We start from the raw sequence: 24,817 nt of genomic DNA on the forward strand, positions 1-24,817 counted from the left end.
ATAATTGCTTTTGCTTCTTAGTACTGCTGCATATGCTTTTGTGATGTCAGTTTCAGAACTGACATTTTGATCTTAAGTTAGTATGTACAACACTTGAATGACGTGCTCCTTTATGTTAAGCCTGGAAGGTTCTTTTGAAGGCCAAGTTACAGGGACTGTTGGGTAATAGGATCTTCTCTAGAATTTTCTGAAGCAACGTTACCATCATTTTCTCTCCCTTTACCAGCTCACCTCCCAGTCAGTGTACTGAAAAGGGTACTGATAATGGTCTGGTGAATCCTGCTATCCCCTTCTTTCCCTCCCATCTCTACCTCCTCAAACTCCTTCTCAGTGCTTTTACCACCCCTGCTTCTGGTGTCTCTCTTTGGGCTGTGCTTTCTCAAACAGAACCCAGTTGAAGGGATTGTCTTCTGTTTGCTGGTTCTAAAATAACACAAAAGACCTGGAGGCTAGGGACTTCAAAGGCTGGGAATTGAGGCAAAGAATTTACCTATTGGTTTGTAAGCAAAACACGAATTGATACCTCAGATTTCACTGTTCAGAGCTATTTTCTTAGTATTAAATTCAGAAATGGAATTACTGGTTCTGAGAGTATGAATATTTATGTACTTTCTACACATGGCGAGATTATTTTCCAAAAGAGATTTGGTGACCTCACTGAGACTTCACTGCCCTTATTATCATGAAACTCTCATTGCTTTATATTTTATGTCTTCAGAACTTGACTTTATTCTTTTGTTCTTCATTACTTTTTAATTGTAGCAAGTCTTTCCTCCAAAGTTAGGTAACTATTTCTAATTTCTTATTTTTCTTTTCTTAGTATTAAAATTTGTTATGTTGTTGTGGACATATTTATACTGTTGTATTAAGATTCAAATTTTAATTTATACAGATTTTTGACAAATGTATAGCTTCTCCTCAGTGTTAAAAATTTTACTTTTGCAATCACATTAATGGTTATTTCCTCATTTCTATTTTCTTTCATATAGTATTTAGAGAGTAAATTAAGGCATTACTTAATGTGATGAGTTAAATGGCACGTCAGGTAATACTTTTGTGACACAATGATTTTTAATTCAGTTTGCTTTAGATTTCTGTGTTTTTATGACAAGTTGTGTTTTCATTAACAGTTCCTTCTAGGGTCTACTTTTTATCGACCAGGCACTATGTTTTATATACACTCTCATTTAGTTCTTGTGACACACAGAGATCAATTACCATTTGCAGGTGAAAAGACTGGAAATTAAATAATTGGCCCAGATCACAACTGGCAAGTGATGGAAGTGGGAGTTAAGTCCAAGTCATTCTTGTTTATGTGTTTTTCTTTTTGTTCTTGTTTTAAAAGCCAGTATGCTTCTCTTCAAACTTTATAATTACCTAGTAGTGCACATTAAAATGGATACTGTAGGTTGTCTATGTGTGACCCAAAAGCCAAATTGATAATTTTTCAGTTTTTAACCTGGCATTTGATGTTGTGTCTTAAGTACATGTGGTCAAAGTTGAATCTCAATGTATTCTTGCTTTGTATGGAATTTGTAACAGGGCAGGTGCTTTGGGAGAGAAATTACTTACTTTCCAAGGACTTCCAAAAGGCAGTAAAAGAAAATGGGATTTAGAAAAGAATATGGACTATAGAAAATTAATTGGTAATCCTGTATTTGAGAGTCGTAATTGTTGACTAGAATGCAAAGACCTAGTCATACAAAGTAGGTGCTCATTCAGAAGAAATGTGGAAGGTAAAGGCTTGGATTACATGACCATAGATGGCTCAGCGGTAAAGAATTGGCTTGCCAATGCGGGACACAAGGGTTCGATCCCTGGGTCAGGAAGATCCCCTGGAGGAGGAAGTGGCAACCCACTCCAGTATTCTTGCCTAGGAAATCCCATGCACAGAGGAACCTGACGGGCTACAGTCCGTTGGGTCACAAGAGTCAGACGTGGCTGAACAACTGAGCATGCGTGCACACAAATATAACATAAACCTAGAAAAGTTGACATATTGTGACTAGATTATCATACCAGGTGAGTAATTTGTTAAAAAGTGATTTGTTGAAATTGGAAGGAAACACTCTATGTGATTACGGTTTAGGATTATGAATGATTTAATAATATAGGATAGGACATACCCACTTTGTAAAGAGATTAACATAACCAAACTATGGAAAAATAAAAGATTTTAAGAAAAAAACCACTAGGAATATATATTCTAAACTGCAGAACAAAAATTTTAAATTCTTAGTAATACTGGTAGTAGTCTAGTAACAGGAGAAGACAATGGCATCCCACTCCAGTACTCTTGGCTGGAAAATCCCGTGGATGGAGGAGCCTGGTAGGCTGCAGTCCTTAGGGTTGCTAAGAGTCGGACACAACTGAGCGGCTTCACTTTCCCTTTTCACTTTCATGCATTGGAGAAGGAAATGGCAAGCCACTCCAGTGTTCTTTCCTGGAGAATCCCAGGGACGGCGGAGCCTGGTGGGCTGCTGTCTATGGTGTCGCACAGAGTCGGACACGACTGAAGCGACTTAGCAGCACCAGCAGTCTAGTAACAGGTATAACTTCTCCCTGGTAACATGGCGAACCCCACCACAGGGCCAGGGTGGGGTTCAAAAAATATTACTGTCAAAGTCACATATTGCCAGGAAATTAAAATTTAGGAAAATCTTGGAACTGAGGGAGGAATAAACATGAGAGAGGAGTAAGCAGCAGCGGGGAATACTGTTGGAGGACTGGAAATTGGCAGTTCTGCCGATTTTACTACTATAAAATGGAAAATGGATTGATTCCTCCTCCTCCTGCCCCACCCCCACATTCAGGAGGATAGCATTCTTTTCTGTTAAAACTGCCACTGATTATATATTTCTCCTGACAGTGATGATCATATTGTCAACTCTCTCAAAAGAGATGAACACTATATTTATTTTTGTTATATTTTAGAAAAATTAGTATGTGAACTTTAGCAACTCTTTTATTTGCATATGAGGAATTCCCTGCTGGGAAAATAAGATATGTTGCTGTGAATATAATTTTAAAATATACACATACATATGTATGTTTATAAATTCTCTTTCACTTGATATTCTAAGAAAAAATCCATATACAGTCTTGTGAATTGAATGGACTGGAATAGAAATACTGTTTTTAAAAATATATCTACCACTACCCTGGAAGTTTGAGAAGTAGAGAATAACTAAGACATTTCCTTTTGTTTGAGTGTGAAGGACACTACCTCAGTCAACTCCCATTTCCTCTTCCCTGCGTTTGTTTGAAATAGTCTATGTACGACACTAATTTGACTACTCAGTGTAATGCTCAGAAATCAGAAGAAATAACTTCCAGTCTCAACCATTCCCAGTGTTGAGCAGTTTTTTAAATCTGGAATTTTGATGTTAATCATTAATAGAATTGTTTAAGGGTGAGCAGTTAATATTCTTTAAAGAAATAATTTTGAGGTATCTTTTTTGGGGATTCCTTGCAGATGATATTATGACTTTATGGGTATTAGGAAGAAGGATGTGGAGACTAGTCATTGCTTGTATGACCACTCTGGTATGGAGTGGTGATGATCTGCCCACCATGGGCAGAGTTTAGTGTTTCTTGCTCTTTGTAGAGAGATCACCCTTGTTTAGACTGCAGACCTTGAATGTTTCTTTTCTTACTGACTCAGTTGATGAAGATTTGTTAGTAGATAGGAAGTCTTTTGTGTTTACATCCAGGTTTATTGTTCTGAATAGAGACCACTTAAAATGTTTATAATGTTTCATACTGAGTGAGATACACAGATTACCAAAAACCCCCATTTGAATTTTGTAGTACTTTGCTTCTAAAATGGGGACAGAATGTAGAAGTTCAGGAAATTTTCATTTGTATTGTGGCCCTGGCCATGCATTTTCCAAAGCAGTGGAGTTGCATTCCTAAACTTAGTGTGTTGCATGCACTGCTGAGCATAATGGGAAAAGGAAAGTGCCATAAAAAGCTAAGTACCAGGTAACTAGCTGGGAAAAACTCTTAATGGGAGAGCTGGTGTGGTCATTAATCCACTAGAAGAGTGCTTGAGGAAATGGCTGCATGTGTTAAACTGCAGTTTCTTTTGGTTATTAGAAACCAAAATAGGAAATTCAGAATTAGCACTTACATACTGATAACATTTTTTCTGCTGCCTAATACAGTGCAAAGAGAATGAAAATGGGAAACTTGGTTCTAATGCTAACTATAGAAGAATGACCTTGGGTGAGTATGTTGTCTTACTGATAAAATGAGTGGTGAAATTGTTTAAGGGTCCTTTCAGCTTTCGTTTGTTGCCTTAAATATGCTTCATTTCCTCGTGAACAATCAAGAAGGAAGATTTTTACTTTGAGCCTGATTTCCCCGACAGCTCCTCTAGTCACTTGATGCCTAGTAGATTGGCTATACACAGACTGCATTGCAGTGTTTTCAAACCTTTGTGTGAGTCGTTCAGTCATGTCTTACTCTTTGTGACCCCCATGGACTGTAGCCCTCCAGGCTCCTCTGTCCATGAGATTTTCCAGACAAGAATACAGGATTGGGTTGCCATTTCCTTCTCCAGAGGATCTTCCCAACCCAGGGATTGAACCCCGGTCTCCCTCATTGGAGACAGACTCTTTACCGTCTGAGCTACTAGGGAAGATTCCTTTTTAACTTTTAAAGATTTCAAACCTTTTAACTGAGCTCTATTCTAAGAAATACATTGTACATTTAGACCAGGCGTATACACATTTTAAATGACAGAAGTTTGACAAATTACCTTACCAGTGAAGAGTTATGTATCTCTTTAGTTTCATCTGTGTGTGTGTGTGATTTACAGTGTACTCTTTGAAAACACTTTATTTAAAGTATAAACTTGAAACTGGGTTCTTTTTTTTTTCTTAAACTGAATTAGTTAAATAAAGCAGAAAGTTGTTGATAAATATTTTCCCCAAAATGAAAAATATAGTGGCTGTATAAATTTCAGCTCCTGCCGGTAACACAAGCTCTGAATATAGTGTTCATTCTTCGGGAGGAACAGATAATGATTTTTCATAACAGTTGAAGTTAGGCGTATATAAAATCTATAGTTGCTTAGTCTTCAGTGCAGATAATTTAATGATCTGTTAGTTTTCTTTAGTCCCTTATTAATAGACTGGCATTAGCTATGACACAAACTGGTGGCACGAAAACCCTTAAGCACCTTTTTGCGTTTGAGTTTTTAAAGGTATTTTGTAGAAGACACATATATAATTTTAACGCATACATGTATTTTAAATAGGTTCTTTCCTTTTGGGTTCTAACCCTCAAGAAAGGTAGAGAGATTTAACTCAAACTTACCAGTCTTTTAATCCTGTCAGATTCCTTCTCTCCCCATCCTTCTGCTCCCAGGTTTGAGTTTTTATGGAATTTGTGGCTTACTTTTTTAATGTAAGGATTAAAATGAAGTTCTCTTGGAATATACTTAATATTGGTAACTCTGGACCTCTCATTTCCTTAAATTCTAAGTCTTTTTCCTCATCTCAAAATGATAATTTGTATACTTGACTAGGTTTTTTTTTTTTTTTTTTGGACTGGGTTATTTTAAATACCGAGGAAATAATGGCAGTATACTCATAGTACAGTGTGATATTTTATGTAATTAAAAGTCATTATCATATGCTTCTCTGGTGGCTCAGACAGTAAACAATCTGCCTGCAATGTGGGAGCTCCCGGGTTGGGAAGATCCCCTGGAGAAAGGAATGGCAACCCACTCCAGTATTCTTGCCTGGAGAATTCCATGGACAGAGGAGCCTGGCAAGTATAGTCCGTGGGATCACAAAGAGTTGGACGCAACTGAGAGACTAACACACACACAATATGGAAATTAACTTCTGAGGTTAGACTTTGGAAATTAACTTGAGGTTTTTGATTGGAAGTGATCCTAAAAGTTCATCACCTAATTTTCACTTCACTGAGTCTTAGATTTGAATCCTGAGAGAAAATCGTATAGTAGCAGTTAACTAACGTAGCTAACTAATCTAGTGGCTCTGTAACAGTACCACTTTACATGTTCTGTAGTGCATCATTTCATTCAGTTCTCTAAGTAACCCTGTATGTAGTATCTTGTCATTTCTATTTTATAGATGAGAAAACCAAGGAAAATATTTGGTGGAATAACGTTTCTAAAATTGAGGATCCTCCTATGGGGCTTTGGTGTGTATCATTGAGATTATCACTGTGGGGTTCCTAAGTCAGTGAAATTGACTAGAATTTAGATGTAGAAGTGAAATTCAAGGAAAACATCATGGAAGTGAAATTCAAGGAAAACAAGGTGGAAGTAAAATTGTAGTGAGAGACTTCATCTTAATTATATTTATGTATGACAAATTGCACTCATCTCATACTCTAGTAAAGTAATGCTCAAATTTCTCCAAGCCAGGCTTCAGTAGTATGTGAACCATGAACTTCCAGATGTTCAAGCTGGTTTTAGAAAAGGCAGAGGAACCAGAGATCAAATTGCCAACATCCATTGGATCATCGAAAAAGCAGTAGAGTTCCAGAAAACCATCTATTTCTGCTTTATTGACTATGCCAAAGCCTTTGACTGTGTGGATCACAACAAACTGTGGAAAATTCTGAAAGAGATGGGAATACCAGACCACCTGACCTGCCTTATGAGAAATCTGTATGCAGGTCAGGAAGCAACAGTTAGAACTGGACATGGAACAACAGACTGGTTCCAAATAGGAAAAGGAGTACATCAAGGCTGTATATTATCTCCCTGCTTATTTAACTTCTATGCAGAGTACATCATGAGAAACACTGGGCTGGAAGAAACAAGCTGGAATCAAGATTGCCAGGAGAAATATCAATATCCTCAGATATTCAGATGATACCACCCTTATGGCAGAAAGTGAATAACCAAACAGCCTCTTGATGAAAGTGAAAGAGGAGAGTGAAAAGTTGGCTTTAAAGCTCAGCATTCAGAAAACTAAGATCATGGCATCTGGTCCCATCACTTCATGGCAAATAGATGAGGAAACATTGGAAACAGTGGCTGACTTTATTTTGGGGAGCTCCAAAATCACTGCAGATGGTGATTGCAGCCATGAAATTAAAAGATGCTTACTCCTTGGAAGGGAAGTCATGACCAACCTAGACAGCATATTAAAAAGCAGAGACATGACTTTGCCGACAAAGGTCCGTCTAGTCAAAGCTATGGTTTTTCCAGTAGTCATATATGGATGTGAGAGTTGGACCATAAAGAAAGCTGAGTGCCGAAGAATTGATGCTTTTGAATTGAGGTGTTGGAGAAGGCTCTTCTTTTATGTTTGTTTAAGAAATGGAATAATCCTATTTATTTTATTTTTATTTTATTTTTTATTTTAATTGAAGGCTAATTACTTAACAATATTGTGGTGGTTTTTGCCATACATTCACATGAATCCGCCATGGGTGTACATGTGTTTCCCATCCTGACCCTCCCTCTCACCTCCCTCCCCATCCCATCCTTCAGAGTCATCCCAGTGCACCAGCCCTGAGCATCCTGTCTCATGCATCAAACCTGGACTGGCCATCTATTTCACATATGATAATATACATGTTTCAGTGCTACTCTCTCAAATCATCCCATCCTCACCTTCTCCCACAGGGTCCAGAAGTCTGTTCTTTACATCTGTGTCTCTTTTGATGTCTTGCATATAGGGTCATCGTTACCATCTTTCTAAATTCCATATATATGCATTAATATACTGTATTGGTGTTTTTCTTTTTGACTTACTTTGCTTTGTATAATAGGCTCCAGTTTCATCCACCTAATTAGAACTGATTCAAATGCATTCTTTTTAATACCTGAGTAATATTCCATTGTGTATATATACCACAGCTTTCTTATCCATTTGTCTGCCATTGGACATCTAGGTTGCTTCCATGTCCTGGCTCTTGTAAACAGTGCTGCAGTGAACATTGAGGTACACATGTCTTTTTCAGTTCTGGTTTCCTTGGTGTGTATGCCCAGCAGTGGGATTGCTGGATCGTATGGCAGTTCTATTTCCAATTTTTTTAAGGACTCGCCACACTGTTTGGAGAAGACTCTTGAGAGTCCCTTGGATTGCAAGGAGATTCAACCAGTCCATCCTAAAGGAAATCAGTCCTAAATATTCATTGGAAGCTGAAATATTCATTCAGCTGAAGCTGAATCTCCAATACTTTAGCCACCTGATGCAAAAACTGACTCATTGGAAAAGACCCTGATGGTGGGAAAGATTGAAGGCAGGAGGAGAAGGGGATGACAGAGGATGAGATGGTTGGATGGCATCACTGACTCAAGACATGAGTTTCAGTAAACTCCAGGTGTTGGTGATGGACAGGGAGACCTGGCGTGCTGCAGTCCCTGGCGTCACAAAGAGTTGGACACGACTGATTGAGTGAACTGAACTGATGACAAATTTAGATGTAAAAAATTAACGTCCTAAATCAGCACTGTCCAGTAGAAATACAGTGACTTACCACATAATGTGATTTAAATATTCTAGCGCATGTATGCTCAGTCGCTCAGTTGTGTCTGACTCTTTGTGAACTTGCGGACTGTAGCCCTCCAGGCTCAGGGTTTCCCAGGCAAAAATACTGAAGTGGGTTGCCATTTCCTACTCTAGGGGATCTTCCTGACCCAGGGATCAAACCTGCCCTCCTGTATTGGCAGGTGGAATCTTTACCACTGAGCCACCTGGGAAGTCCCACATTTTCTGGTAGCCACATTAAAAGAAAATAAGAGGTAGAATTAATTTTAACAATATATTTTATATAACCCTCTATGTCAAAATTTCATTATAGCATTAGTCTATAAATTATATTTTATATTCCTTTTTTCTATTAAATCTTCAGAATTCAGTGTATATTTTTTAGTATCTTGTGTATAGCAGAAGTGATTCAGTTATGCATACACACACTAATCAGCTTCCCTGGTAGCTCTGCTGGTAAAGAATCCACCTGCAATGCAGGAGATCCAGGTTCGATTTCCTGGGTTGGGAAGATCTCCTGGAGAAGGGATTGGCTATTCAGTCCAATATTCTTGGGCTTCCCTGGTGTCTCAGACAGTAAAGAATCCACCTGCAATGTGGCAGACCTGGGTTTGATCCCTGAGTTGAGAAGTCCATGGAGGCGGGCATGGCAACCCACTCCAGTATTCTTGCCTGGAGAATCCCCATGGGCAGAGGAGCCTGGCAGGCTTCAGTCCTGGGATGACAAAGAGTTGGACACCACTGAGCACTAAGCACAGCACACACACAGGAATATATTGTTTTTTTTTACATTTTCTTCCATTATAGGTTATTATAAGATACTGAATATAATTCCCTGACAGCAGCATTTCAAAGTAGTATTTTACTAGCCATGTTTGGCTAGTGGCTACCATCACTGGACAACTCAGTTCTGATAGTTCAAAAAAAATTTTTTTTTTTATCTTCTGAATGTTAAGGACCTCTTGTTAAACTGTTCTTGAGCAAACTTTCCCCACCATCTCAAGAAGTTAGTGATAAAAGTTTTAGATTATCCCAAATGATAGTGAGGCTGTGATTGCAAGCATAGATGAAATTTGATTCTCCCAAGTTCTCCTCAGTTTCAAGTTGAAGAAATAGTAATACTCTGTATACACATTTTGGAAGATCTAGATATTAAAAGAAAAACACTTGTGTTATATAGAATGAAATATTGTTCATAAAAAAGAATGAAATCTTGCCATTTGTGGCACCATGGGTGGACCTTGCGGGCATTATACTAAATGAAATAAAGAGAGAAAGTGAAATATCATATGACCTCATTTACATGTAGAGTCTTAAAAAGAATAATGGAAATTGAACTTGTATATAGAACAGATTGGTAGTGATGACGAGAGTCAGGGTCGGGGGAGTGAGTGAAACAGATTAAGGGGATCAAAAGGTACTGACTTCCATGGTGACTATAATGAATAATATTGCATTGCATATTTGAGTATTACTAAGAAAGATCTTAAAAATTCTTGTCACAAGAAAAATTTTCTTGTGTTTGATGATAGGTATTAAGTAGATTTACTGTGGTGAACATTTGTTAGTTTATACAAATATCAAATCATTATGTTGTTTACCTTTGTGAGCCACTTCCAGGTGGCTCAGTGGTAAAGAATCCACCTGCTAATACAGGAGACACGTGTTCGATCCGTGAGATTCTTTGGATGCGGAAATGGCAACCCACTCCAGTGTTCTTGCCTGGGAAATCCCAGAGGAGCCTGGTGGACTAGAATCCATGGGGTCGAGAAAGAGTCGGACTCGACTTAACGACTAAACAACATATTGTCTGTGTGTCAGTTTTTCGTACAGTTTTGTTTGTGTTTGCTTTTCATGTGATTATGAGTGTCGTATAATTCATCACTTTTTCTGTTATGTTTTCATGTTAAAAGTTTTATGTGACATACAGTAAACTGCACATGCTTAAAGTGTATAATTTAATAACAAGCTTGGGTGTATGTGTAGATCCATGAAATCATCTCAGCATTCAGGATAATGAACGTATGTATCATCTCCAAAAGTCTCCTTGTGCCTCTTTGTTTTTTTTTTTTTTCCACTCACTGTAACAGTTTAGAGTACCATCAATGTTGTGTGGATCTGTAGTTTATTTTTTTATGACTGAGTAGTATTTTGAATGGCTGTATCATAGTCGGCTTATCCATTTACTTCTTGATGAATATTTGGGTTTCCACGGTCTTTGCTGTTTCACATAAAGCTGATATGTGTATTTGTGTTCAAGTTTTTTGTACGGTTACGTGCCTTCATTTTCCTTGAATAAATACTGTTAATGGAAAGGTGGGATTGTATGTTAGGTATATGTTTAATTTTTTGAAATATTGTCAAGCCATTTTTTTTAAGTGTGTTATTTTACATTTCTGCCTGCAGGATATAGGAATTCAGTTGATATAGCATTCTCCCTAATACATGGTATGGTCAGTCTTTAATTGTAGGTATTTTTATAGGTGTGTAGTGGTATGTCATGGTTTTTATTTGTGTTTCCCTAATGACTAATGTAGTTGAGCATCTTTTTCTTGTGCTGCTTTGCCTTCTGTGTATCTTTGGTGACATGTCTGTTAAAATATTTTGCCCACCTTTTAAAAAATCGGTTTGTTTTTCGAGTCCTTTATGTATTCTAAATGCAAGTCTTTTAATAGGTGTAAGAATTTATAAGTGTTTTCTTACAGTCTGTGGCTTGTTGTTTTTTTTTTTATTTTCTTAACATGTCTGTATGGAGAAGGCAATGGCACCCCACTCCAGTACTCTTGCCTGGAAAATCTCACGGACGGAGGAGCCTGGTGGGCTTCAGTCCATGGGGTCGCTGAGTTGGACACGACTGAGCGACTTCCCTTTCACTTTTCACTTTCATGCATTGGAGAAGGAAATGGCAACCCACTCCAGTGTTCTTGCCTGGAGAATCCCAGGGACGGGAGCCTGGTCGGCTGCCATCTATGGGGTCGCATAGAGTTGGACACAACTTAAGTGACTTAGCAACATGTCTGTAAAGAATCAGTAGTTATTAATTTTGGTGAAGTCTTGTCAGTTTGGTTTTTTTGGATTATCCTTTTGGTGTCATATCTAAGAAAGCTTCACCTAACCCAGTTTTAGAGATTTTATAATTTTAGGTTTTGCATTTAGGTCTATTTGAATATGGTAAGAGGTATAGATTGAAGTTCATTATTTTGCACGTGGCTATCTAATTGTGATAGCACCATTTGGTGAAAAGACTGTCCTTCACTTAATTGTTTTTGTACCTGTGTTCCTCATTCATTTTTTCGGTAGCTTTACTGAGATACTCACATACCATAAATTCACCCATCCACAGTGTACAGCTTTGCTTTCAGTATATTCACAGGGTTGTGTGGCTTACACCACAAGCAGTTTACAACATTTTTATCACTCCAGAAAGAAACCCTGTACACATTATAGCAGTCACCAATGAATGTTTGTAGAAATTAACAGCTTTTTGCAAAAGTTGAAATACTGTTACCACCTCTACCCCTTCCTGCTTAAATTTAAAACTTGATAATTTTCTGTATCACACTGACAATTTTGCAGCTTTCAAAGTATAATAGTATAACCATATCATAAATTACTTAATCATTTTGAGGGAACATTTAGTCCATGTATTCAGATTATACCGTAGCAAACATATATAACTGGGGAAGCACATTTAATTTTATGATAGGTTGCTTGCTTACATAATTGGTAGAGATAAATAGTTCTGTGAGGCTTATTGTCGAAAAAGCAGCCACCATTCTCTTTCCACCTTCCTCTTCGCATTTCCTAGTCCTCAGAGATACCTACTTGCAGGGTTTTTTTTTTTTTAAGTTATTTCTGTAGATATTTACTCCATATATCTACTTAACATTCTGCAGTTGTAGGGTTTTGTTTTGTTTTTTCAACTTTTGATACTGTCTTTTTGATTCTCTCTGTGGGTTACTCCCACATCTGTCATGTATCCTTTTCTGTCATCTCCTGCAAAGAAGTTGAAATATTTAGTGTTTACATCCTTGTTCAGTTGCCCAGTTGTGTCTGACTCTTTGTTTACATCCTTATGACTATGTAAATGCTCTGCAAAGTTGAGCCTAGTAATATATGATTAGTTTTCACTTATTGTACAACCTTTTGCTTTCTCTGGAGTTTTTGTTTAGTTTCTATGTGTTTCATTTTTCCCCCTAAAGTTCTTCTCCTGGTTGTTTAAATCTTCTGTCAGTGTGTTGAATCTTCTAGATATTCTTCCATTTTGGAGATTCCTCTTTTAGAGACTTAACAACGTTCGCCAATCCATATTGCTTGCTTTCCAGGTTGATGCCCGGGTTAGGGGTCTCCTTTCGCTCATTCGCTCAATTCTTTTATCTCTAGCTAATGGTGGGTCCTGGTTACAGAATTCCATTTCTTTCTCTTGGTCTCTTCCCTTATTTTTGAAGTGTACCTTAATATTTGTCTCAGAAAGGGTATTTGGGAGATATATATATTTTTGAAACCTTGCATTTTCTGAGAGTATCTTCACTTTTCCTCCCTTCCTTAATTGGCAATTTAGATACCAAATTCTAGATTGGAAATAGTTTTCCTAAAGAATCTATAATTTGTTTTAACTTTAATGTTGCTGTGAAGTCTGCTGCTGGTAGGATTCTCTGTCCCTTGTAACATACTTTTTCTCTAGCAAAGATTCTAGGTCTCTCAGCTTGTCTTCAGTGATGTGCCTTGCTGCTGCTGCTGCTAAGTCGCTTCAGTCTTGTCTGACTGTGTGACCCCGTAGAAGGCAGCCCACCAGGCTCCCCCATCCCTGGGATTCTCCAGGCAAGAACACTGGAGTGGGTTGCCATTTCTTGGTGTGGGCCTAATTTTTCCATGTGGCTCTTTGTGTCTGAAAATTCCTTGGCCATCAGCAGATAATTTTTACTTTGTTGCTTTATTTATTACCCTTTATTTTCCATGAAGTTGGTAAAGGACAGGGAAGCCTGGCATGTTGCAGTTCATGGGGTTGCAAAGAGTCAGACATGACTGAGCAGCTGAACTGAACTGATTTTCCCTGTTGCTCCTTCTGAACTCCTGTTATTACATATGTATATTGGTTCTTCTAAAACAATGGTCTAATAATTTCCTTGTCTTTTTTTCTCTCGTATTTTAATGTCTTTTTTTCTCTAGTTTGCGTCTTAGAAAATCTTGGCTTAACCATGCTATTTCATTTTTGCTGTCATATTTTTTAACTTCCAAGGGGTTTTATTTAAAAAAAAAAATAAGTCAACTTGTATCGTGTATACAAGCTTTTCTCATTTGAGAATTTTCTCTCTTTTTTCCTTGAAGTTTTCAACTCTTTTCCTAGCTTCTGCTTTTTCCCAGGTATTTTTTTTTATTGAGTTTAGTTGCTCCTTAGTTTTAAATGTTTTCTTCAAGTTGATGAACCTCAAGGTGCTTGCTGGCATTGGAATTAGGCATTGAGAAACGGATAAGCAGTTTAATGGCTGGGGCTTGTTTATTCTGTGTCTCACTGTGATCTGACCGGGCTGTTGGGGAATCTTTTGGAACTCCGATGTTGGTATTTAGATGTTTTCATTTAGGCAAATCAGAATCCTAGGTTTATTGCATATGGCCAGAGAATAACTTATGGTTGGTTTCTGTCATCTCTCCTTTAGAGGAAGTTGAAGTTCTATGATCATGTGCTCTGTTATTTATTAGAGGAGAATATTCTGCATTTGTTCATCATGTTGCTTAAATCCATATATTCTTACCTTGTTAGACTACTTGATGAGCTGATGTTTGAGGATCATGTGTCAGCCCATTGCCTTCATGTGGGCCGCCACCTCATCCTGGTGTCTGGATGGTCTGACTGACTCCTGCATTTGCTGCATTAACCCTTGCATGTGCCCACCATATTTCCCACCCAGTCATACATAAAAATCTGCTTTTTGTGTGCTGCCATGAGTTGTTTTTATGAAACAAGTTGATATTCACTTTACTTTCCATTGCCTGAAATTGCTTTTTCCTAATATTTGGGAGTTGAGTGGATATTGTGTATTGTAGATTCATAAGAAGTCCTGCATTAAAGAAGCCTGTTTAATTTAGTTTTTACCAACATTTCCCAAGTGAATTTGATACTCTTTCTTGGTATGTTTTGTAATATGTCAGACGTACACCTTACACACATACACCAGCGCACTTATTCACAGAACATGTATTGAGGTTATATTCTCAGCTCATACACTGAGAAAATCAAGGAGTCATTCTAAGTCACAAATAGTCTGTGATAAGTCCTGTGATAGTGTTTTTAGATACATCTACTTTGATAAAAGTGTCTTCTGAAAGTGCTGAGAGTTTTCAGGATGTTTCTGGCAGCAAGTAGCCAAAAGGCCAGCTTTAGTGAATAAAGATTTATAATCTTTCATAAAAGATAGGGCATTTCCAGATAGGTTGATTCAGTCATGTCATCAGCAGTATCTTTGCCATTCTCGGGCCAGTGCCCCTTGGTGCCAGTCTCAGGCATCACATGTGACCTGGACGGGGTTCAGCAGCAGAAGAAACCATTTCTTTCAGATTGTCTCTTGTCTCACTGGCCAGAGTTGTGGTTATGTGCCCATGCCTAATTCAAGTCTTGGGAATGGGACTCTGCGACTGGTTTAGGCCAGTCGTGATTCCTTTCCTTGGACTGGAGGTAGGACCTGCTTCTCTTCTGTCGCAAGGTGGATGCTTGAACCAAGTAAGTGAACACTGTTAGCAAGGAGAAGGAGTTTGGGAATGGTGAGTAGGCAGTGGACAATGCCTGCTACTTAGTCTTGAGGGATGGGAAGGAACTTCAAGTAGGAGGAGACAGAATGCTTGTGGATAAAGTGGTTTCTAAACTGAAGTTTTGTGAACAGAGAAGGTTGGTAGGGAGACTTTGCTTTAGCCTTCTAAGCCATCCTCTTTGCTGTTTGTCTTTTCTTTGTTAAGAATAGTAAACATGTTTAATATAATATATTTCCCTGTGAATCTGTCTTCACTTTCTATGTTTGTCTTTGTGGTGAGCTTTAAAAGGAACATGTAGCAGTTAGTTGAATGAAATGTTTTCTGTGAGACAGAGGCCTTATAGGAAACTGCTAATCACTGTTTTAAAGTGACAAAAATCTTTCAATGTCCCATACCTTAGTATTAACATTTTTTTTTAAACTTTCGGAGATTCCAGTTTAGGGCCTAAATGTTACTTTGTCTGTTTCTTTCTTCCTTCCCTCCCTCATTCCCTTCCTTCCCTCTTTCTCTTCCCTTCTCTTCATTTTCTTCCTTTCTCTCTCTCTTTTTTTGGAATGGAACTTTAGTATATCTTTGGCACTGGCTGATCTTGTCCTTATAATTTTAGAGGTGAAGATGTAGAAATCCGAGAAGATTAAATGATTTGCTTGATACTATTTGGTGAGTGGAGCTAGGTTTCTACAGTCCATGGGGTCGCAAAGAGTCAGACATGACTGATGCGACTTAGCGGCAGCAGCAGAGCTAGGTTTAGAAACTGTGGTGTTTAGGGTGATGAATTGCAGCTGCAGTGGAAAACCAAGGAAAATGTGCTGTTAAGATGCGAAACATGATTGTCTTTCGATCTTTTTAAATTATAGAGAGCTAGTATTTTAAAAAGGGACATAAAATTGTTTCTGTTAGGGTTGGTGGGGTATTATAAATTTCGTGGATGGCATAATACCATAGTATATTGTTAATGAAGTTGCAAACTTGGAAAAGAAATCTAGAAATGTTGGTAATAGAGTTTTATTGTTTTTAATTATGAAACATATTAAAAATGTTTCTTGTAACTAAGAAAAAGAGGCAATTACTACACAAATAGGCTTAAATGGAAATTTTCGTGTGTATACTCAAAATTTTAGCCATATCAGAATGCTGTTATAAACGTTGGTTGTTTGTAAGACTTATATGGTAAGAACTTCTTGTACAACACAGTCCTTAATTTACCCAAAATCTAGATGTGTGCTTTTCTGTAATTCTGGTTCAAGTTTATATTTGGCCAAGAGGTACTTTGCATGAAAGAGGTGGTTTTTTTTTTGTTTGTTTTGTTTTTTAAAGAAAAAAGCAAAAGGAGGAGGGGGAGTACATTTCATGCATGCAGTGTTAGTCGCTCAATCGTGTCAGACTCTTTGCAACCCCATGGACTGGAGTCTGCCAGGTTCCTCTGTCCATGCAATTTCCCAGGCAAGAATCCTGGAGTGGGTACCCATTCCCTTCTTCCAGGATTCCTCCAGTCCAGGGATTAACTCTGGGTCTCCTGCACTGCAGGCTGATTCTTCATTGTCTGAGCCATCGTGTTGGTGGTGTTCAGTCACTAAGTCATGTCCAACTTTTTGCCTCCCTGTGAACTATAGCATGCCAGACTTTTCTGTCCTTCACTATTTCCCTGAATTTGCTCAAACTCATGTCATGATGCCATCCAGGCATCTCATCCTCTGTCACCCCCTTCTCCTCCTGCCTTCAGTCTTTGCCAGCATCAGGGTCTTTTCTAAGGAGTCAGCTCTTTGCGTCAGGTAGTCAAAGTACTGGAGCTTCAGCATCAGTCCTTCCAATGAATATTCAGGGTTGATATCCTTTAGGATTGACTGGTTTGATCTTGTTGTCCAAGGGATTCTCAGGAGTCTTCTCCAACACCACAGTTCGAAAGCGTCAGTTCTTTGGCACTCAGTCATCTTTATGGTCCAGCTCTCACATCCATACATGACTATTGGAAAAACCATAGCTTTGACTATACAGACTTTTGTTGGTAAAGTAATGTCTCTGCATTTTAATACACTGTCTAGGTTTGTCATAGCGATTCTTCTAAGCATCTCTTAATTTCACGATTGCAGTCACCCTCTGTATTGATTTTGGAGCCCAAGAAAAATGAAATCTGACACTGTTTCCACATTTTCCCCATCTGTTTGCCATGAAGTGATAGGACTGGATACTATGGTCTTAGTTTTTTGAATGTTGAGTTTTAGGCCAACTTTTTCACTCTCCTCTTTGACTTTCATCAAGAGGCTCTTTAGTTCTTTGCTTTCTGCCATATGGGTATTGTCATCTGCATATCTGGGGTTATTGATATTTATCCTAGCAATCTTGATTCCAGCTTGTGATTCATCCAGCCTGGCATTTCACATGATGTACTCTGCATAGAAGAGTACATAAATAAGCAGGATGACAGTATACATAAGCCTTGACATATTCTTTCCCAGTTTGGAACCACTCTGTTGTTCCATGTCCAGTTTTAACTGTTGCTTTTTGTTCTGCATACAGGGTTTTCAGGAGGAAAGTAATGTGGTATGGTATTCTCATCTCTTGAAGAATATTCCACAGTTTGTTGTGATCCACACACTCAAAGGCTTTTAGCATAGTCAGTGAAGCAGATGTTTTTTCGGAATTCCCTTGCTTTTTCTGTGATGCAGCATATGTTGGCAATTTCATCTCTGATTCCTCTGCCTTTTCTAAAACCACCTGGTACATCTGGAAGTTCTCGATTCATGTACTGTTGAAGCCTGGCCTGAAGGATTTTGAGCATAATCTTGCTGACATGTGAAATGAGTGCAATTGTACATTCTTTGGCATTGCCTTTCCTTGGGATTGGAATGAAAACTGATCTTTTCCAGTCCTGTGGCCACTGCTGAGTTTTCCAAATTTGCTGGCATATTGAGTGCAGCACTTGAACAGCATCATCTTTTAAGATTTGAAATAGCTCAGCTGGAATTCCATCACCTCCACTAGTTTTGTTCATAGTGATGCTTCCTAAAGCCCACGTGACTTCACAGTCAAGGATGTCTGGCTCTGGGTGAGTGATCACACCATTGTGGTTAAGTGGATCATTAGGAGCTTTTTTGTATAGTTCTTTAGTGTATTCCTGCCATCTTTTCAAAATCTCTTCTACTTCTGTTAGATCCTTCTGTTTTTGTCCTTTGTTGCGCCTATCTTTGTATGAAATGTTTGTTGCCTTGGTATCTCCGATTTTCTTAAAGAGATCTCTAGTCTTTCTCATTCCATTGTTTTCTTTCTTTGTGTTGGTCACTTGAGAAGGCTTTCCTATCTCTCCTTGCTATTTGCTGGAATTCTGCCTTCAGTTGAGTATATCTTTCCCTTTCTCCTTTGCCGTTTGCTTCTCTTCTTAGCTCTTTTAAGACCTCCTCAGACAACCACTTTGTCTTCTTGAATTTCTTGATCACTGTCATCATAACTTGTCATAAAATGGTCAGCCATTTTAGTTTTCAGGTATTTATTATTTACTTTGTGAAAAATATTGAGTGGGGCAGATAAACTTGTCTGTAGCTTATTTAGCACAGAACATTGTACTAAAGTATATAACATTAACTATTAATATGAGTGGGCTTCCCTGATGGCTCAGATGATAAAGAATCTGCCTGCAATGCAGGAGACCCAGGTTGGATTGGGTTGGGAAGACCCCCTGGAGAAGGAAATGGCAATCCACTCCAGTATTCTTGCTTGGGAAATCCCATGGACAGAGGAGCCTGGCAGGCTACAGTCTTTGGCATTGCAAAGAGTTGTACACGACTGAGCAGCTAACACACATTAAAATGACTGATATGTCCTTTCCTGTTAATTTTCTCTCCATTTCTAATCTTAAATTGCAAGAGTGTTGGCTGTTTTTAGTCTTTGTATTTTTATATGTGTGGTGATACAGGAATCATTTGTTGAGTTCAGTTGCTCAGTCATGTCCTACTCTTTGCGACCCCATGAGTCGCAGCACGCCAGGCCTCCCTGTCCATCACCAACTCAGATAATTCACTCAGACTCAAGTCCATCGAGTCAGTGATGCCATCCAGCCATCTCATCCTCTGTCGTCCCCTTCTCCTCCTGCCCCCAATCCCTCCCAGCATCAGGGTCTTTTCCAGTGAATCAGCTCTTCGCATGAGGTGGCCAAAGTACTGGAGTTTCAGCTTCAGCATCATTCCTTCCAAAGAAATCCCAGGGCTGATCTCCTGCAAAATGGACTGGTTGGATCTCCTTGCAGTCCAAGGGACTCTCAAGAGTCTTCTCCAACACCACAGTTCAAAAGCATCAACTCTTTGGCGCTCAGCCTTCTTCACAGTCCAACTCTCACATCCATACATGACTACTGGAAAAGCCATAGCTTTGACTAGACAGACCTTTGCTGGCAAAGTAATGTCTCTGCTTTTCAATATGCTATCTAGGTTGGTCATAACTTTTCTTCCAAGGAGTAGGCGTCTTTTAATTTCATGGCTGCAGTCACCATCTGCAGTGATTTTGGAGGCTCCCCCCACCCCCAAAAAAAAACTCTGAATGCAGAGTTCCAAAGAATAGCAAGAAGAGATAAGAAAGCCTTCCTCAGCGATCAGTGCAAAGAAATACAGGAAAACAACAGAATGGGAAAGACTAGAGATCTCTTCAAGGTAATTAGAGATACCAAGGGAACATTTCATGCAAAGATGGGCTCAATAAAGGACACAAATGTTATGGACCTAACAGAAGCAGTAGATATTAAGAAGAGGTGGCAGGAAAACACAGAAGAATTGTACCAAAAAGATCTTCATGACCAAGACAATCATGATGGTGTGATCACTCACCTAGAGCCAGACATCCTGGAATGTGAAGTCAAGTGGGCCTTAGAAAGCATCGCTACAAACAAAGCTAGTGGAGGTAATGGAATTCCAGTTGAGCTGTTTCAAATCCTGAAAGATGATGCTGTGAAAGTGCTGCAGTCAATATGCCAGCAAATTTGGAAAACTCAGCAGTAACCACAGGACTGGAAAAGGTCGGTTTTTATTCCAATCCCAAAGAAAGGCAATGCCAAAGAATGCTCAAACTACCACACAATTGCACTCATCTCACACGCTAGTAAAGTAATGCTCAAAATTCTCCAAGCCAGGCTTCAGCAATATGTGAACCGTGAACTTCCAGATGTTCAAGCTGGTTTTAGAAAAGGCAGAGGAACCAGAGATCAAATTGCCAACATCTGCTGGATCATCGAAAAAGCAAGAGAGTTCCAGAAAAACACCTATTTCTGCTTTATTGACTATGCCAAAGCCTTTGACTGTGTGGATCACAATAAACTGTGGAAAATTCTGAAAGAGATGGGAATACCAGACCACCTGACCTGCCTTATGAGAAACCTGTATGCAGGTCAGGAAGCAGCAGTTAGAACTGGACATGGAACAACAGACTGGTTCCAAATAGGAAAAGGAGTATGTCGAGGCTGTATGTTGTCACCCTGTTTATTTAACTTCTATGCAGAGTACATCATGAGAAACGCTGGGCTGGATGAAGCACAAGCTGGATTCAAGATTGCCAGGAGAAATATCAATAACCTCAGATATGCAGATGACACCACCCTTATGGCAGAAAGTGAAGAGGAACTCAAAAGCCTCTTGATGAAAGTGAAAGTGGAGAGTGAAAAAGTTGGCTTAAAGCTCAACATTGAAAAAACAAAGATCATGGCATCTGGTCCCATCACTTCATGGGAAATAGATGGGGAAACAGTGGAAACAGTGTCAGACTTTATTTTTTGGGGATCGAAAATCATTTGTTAGTCCAGGTTTAAATATGCGTCATAATATCCCACTACTGGGCTTCAGTTGGGAATAGCAGTTTGATTTTACTCAGCCTTGTAGCCAGAGTCCGCACAATGGAAGAGAAGAACTGTAGGATTTCCCATTATACTGAACTGTCTGTCTTCCTAAGGACAGGAACTTTCTTAACCATCTGGGTAAATCCGAAGCACTACTACTTCCTACCTCCCCCTCAAAGTGCAAGAGTTTGTCAAGGATGTTTTCTTTTTCTTTTTTTTTTTAATATCTGAAAAAAATTTTTTTTTTAAATTTTATTTTATTTTTAAACTTTACATAATTGTATTAGTTTTGCCAAATATCAAAATGAATCCGCCACAGGAATACATGTGTTTCCCAGCCTGAACCCTCCTCCCTCCCCCCTCCCCATACCATCCCTCTGGGTCGTCCCAGTGCACTAGCCCCAAGCATCCAGTATCGTGCATCGAACCTGGACTGGCAACTCGTTTCATACGTGATATTTTACACGTTTCAATGCCATTCTCCCAAATCTTCCCACCCTCTCCCTCTCCCACAGAGTCCATAAGATTGTTCTATACATCAGTGTCTCTTTTGCTGTCTCGTACACAGGATTATTGTTACAGTCTTTCTAAATTCCATATATATGCGTTTTCTGGCGGAAGAAATTAGCCATGTGAAGGCGGGGAGGGAAATACATGTGTTACAGGCTGAGGAAGAGCAAAGATACAAAGGTGGAAGAGCTTAGCACAGAACCATAGTAATTTTACTTCTGGTTAATAAGACTTTTTTTTTCTTATTATTTTTGTAATCTGTGACTCTTGTAAGAGAAAACCATGCACATAGGAATAAATTTGAATTGTTTAATAATAAAGCTGTATGCAGATGTTTACAACAGAACCTGAAAGTTTCTCCTTGTCTGTGTCGTCCTGCTTTCACTGCTATTCCCGGAGGCAACCATGTATTTTTTGCATTTTCATGTGCTTCCGGTTCTCCAGACCTTTGCACAAATATATATTCATCTTTTAAAAATGGTAACCATTTTTCTGTGACTATTCTGTCCTTGTGGAGTTTTTACGGAAGTCTGAGGAAAAGACTGGCTGGATGGCATCACTGACTGGATGGATGTGAGTCTTGAGTGAACTCCGGGAGTTGGTGATGGACAGGGAGGCCTGGCGTGCTGCGATTCATGGGGTCGCAAAGAATAGGACACGACTGAGCGACTGAACTGAACTGAGGAAAAGAGACATGATTTGGATTCAGATTCCAGCTAGGTCATTAAAAGCCTCCATTTTCTTCATTTGTAAGATGAAGATAATGATAGCATCTCCCTAAACGGGTTGATACACAGAATAAATGGGACTACATATGGACTCTTTAGTATGGTAACTAGTTCTTGGTGAGTAATACATTGTAGCTACTGTAATTAAGAAATAAGGCCAAGACACTTGTGTCATCCTCCTACTGCTAAGGAATAAACTTGAAGCAGTGGAGCACAGCCAGCCCTCTCCATCTAAAGAATAAAATCTCTGGGGTCTAGCAATGATGGCGGTTGCCAAGTCATTAAAGGGCTATGTCATGAAGAACAAGTCAGACCTTTTCTTTGTGGTTTTTAGAATCATTGAGTTACCAGATTGTCAGCTGTCTATGAAAGAACTATTTAAGGCAGAGCTTAGCAAAATTGGATGACCTGAAAAATCTATAAAATTATGAAGGACAGTGTGTTAATATATTGGTCTACCTGTTGTCTGTTAAAATGAGGCATGTACAAGAGAACTAAATAGTAAATTTAGGATAAAAATAAGGTTACTGTCATATAATATACTAAGAAAAAATGGTCGATTTCCTTTAGAAAAGATTATGGAAAGAATCCTAAAACCATAATATCACACGTAAATCCTTTAAAAATTTGTTATCAGCCTCTATTAACTTGGAATAATTGGTTCTCATGAGCATCCTTTTTGTTTTTAACTTTTCTATGCCATCCTTTGTGTTGGGCAGTTTGTTAATGGACCCTTGTAAATGTTTTGCTGCTTTGGGGAATGTGCTGATTTTTACTCCTGTTTTTTTTTTTCCCTATTCTCTCTCTTTCTTTTTTTTTTCTGGGGCATATTTATTTGTATGGTGAAAGGACTGATGCTGAAGCTGAAACTCCAGTACTTTGGCCATCTGATGCGAAGAACTGACTCATTTGAAAAGTTACCCTGATGCTGGGAAAGATTGAAGGGGGAAGGAGAAGGGGACGACAGAGGATGAGATGGTTGGATGGCATCACTGACTCAATGGACATGAGTTTGAATAAACTCCGGGAGTTGGTGATGGACAGGGAGGCCTGGCGTGCTGCAGTCCATGGGGTCGGACACAACGACTGAGTGACTGAACTGAACTGACAGTTCTAAATCTTTTTCTCTCTCCCGCCTCTCCCCTCCCGCCCCACATTTTTGGCTTCATCTTTTTTGATCACCTTGTAATTTGGCAATGAGTTTTTAATATTTTAAAGAGAAAAAATACAAAATCATTGAGCTTTTCTCTAGCATTCAGGTTTCCTGCTGCATGGCTGTCAATTTTTTTTCCCCTCCCAGTCACCTGCCTTCCATATGTGTGGCTCACAGTGGGGCTATAAACACAAGTTTGGAAGATCGATCTTCGTTCAAGAAAGAGCCAAAAGAAAAAAGCATGGGTATAAGAGAATTCGGAAGAATCATGCAGGATCCAAAAGTATAAATTAAAATGCTAACATATTCAGTAAGATGCATGGAAACTTGGATTTCTGGCATGAGAGAAAGAAAGACTACTTTAAGGGGGGCTTGAGAAGACAATTCAAGACAACAATAGCAGAATTTAAATCTACATTGAATATCATTTAAAAAAAAAGCAGATGCCACAGAAAGTCAATAACAATGAGAAGTGAATTCAAAGAAGAGAGAAACAATTTATGGATAGTTGAGTTTCTAAAGGGACCAATAATTGATAGCCTAGAAGATGATTTTTCTGAGTTAAAAAAGTTCTTTGCATACAGACAGAAAGAACTCATTACTTCATTCTCATCAAAAACCAACAAATACACATCTTAGACAAAGACTCTAGCAAAATAATTGAACTTTAAAGATTAGGAAAAAGGGCAGCTTATAAATGTCCATGTGGAGAAATACAGTTATTTATTAATACTAAAGATGCAAAGTCAGACTCCCAGAAGACCATGGCGTGTACTATTTAAAGGAATTAGAGTATTGAAACAGGACTTAAGGCATCGAGAATTGAAGCTATTTTATAATGACTGACAATATAAATGAAGTTGTTAAAAATGTAAGCATGGCTGTAAAGGGAATTTGTGATGAATGGTCTATGGAATCAAAAAGGAAGCATTAATCAATTTCCAGATAACTGTAGCAAGAAGAGGTAAGGAAGGTGGTAAACATGGTTTAAACTACTGTAAGGCACTCCAGAGAGCCTGACTCTAGATGTAAGGCAAAGAGTGTTGTTGGACAAGTAAAGGAAACTCTGATAGAATGAAATAAGGTACCTTCCACACTGCTGGGAGAAGACATGAAAAGGAAAATAATTCAGTCGTACATAAGATTGACTCATACTACTGTATTCAGTCATTATGACTGACAAATACGACAGTTTTATTTGGTTCAGTAGTATTCCATTTTACATATTTACCAGGTTTTGTTTTCCATTCATCTGTTGTTGGGCAGTTGGGGTGTTTCCACACTATGTCTACTGTGAATACTGCTGCAATGAACAGTGGTATAAAAGTTGTTATCTGTGTGAGTCTCAGCTTCAGTTTCTTTGGGTATAAACCTAAAGGTG

At 38.7% G+C, this 24,817-nt stretch overlaps 1 protein-coding gene across 15 annotated transcripts in view; it reads left to right on the forward strand.

The window, feature by feature from the left end:
- Nucleotides 1-24,817, forward strand: part of WNK1 (WNK lysine deficient protein kinase 1) — a 129,891-nt gene that overhangs the window by 17,466 nt on the left and 87,608 nt on the right. Inside the window, exon 1 of one of the 15 annotated variants that reach the window (XM_070788676.1) lies at nt 12,340-15,201. The exons of the other annotated variants lie outside the window; for them this stretch is intronic. Within the exon in view, the coding sequence (XP_070644777.1) occupies nt 15,073-15,201 (129 nt within the window). The 5' untranslated portion in view covers nt 12,340-15,072. Of the gene's footprint in view, nt 1-12,339; nt 15,202-24,817 lie in introns of those variants that run through there. 15 annotated transcript variants of the gene reach the window in all.

The sequence above is a fragment of the Bos indicus genome, chromosome 5 (genome assembly GCF_029378745.1).
Source record: "Bos indicus isolate NIAB-ARS_2022 breed Sahiwal x Tharparkar chromosome 5, NIAB-ARS_B.indTharparkar_mat_pri_1.0, whole genome shotgun sequence".
Taxonomy (NCBI): domain Eukaryota; kingdom Metazoa; phylum Chordata; class Mammalia; order Artiodactyla; family Bovidae; genus Bos; species Bos indicus.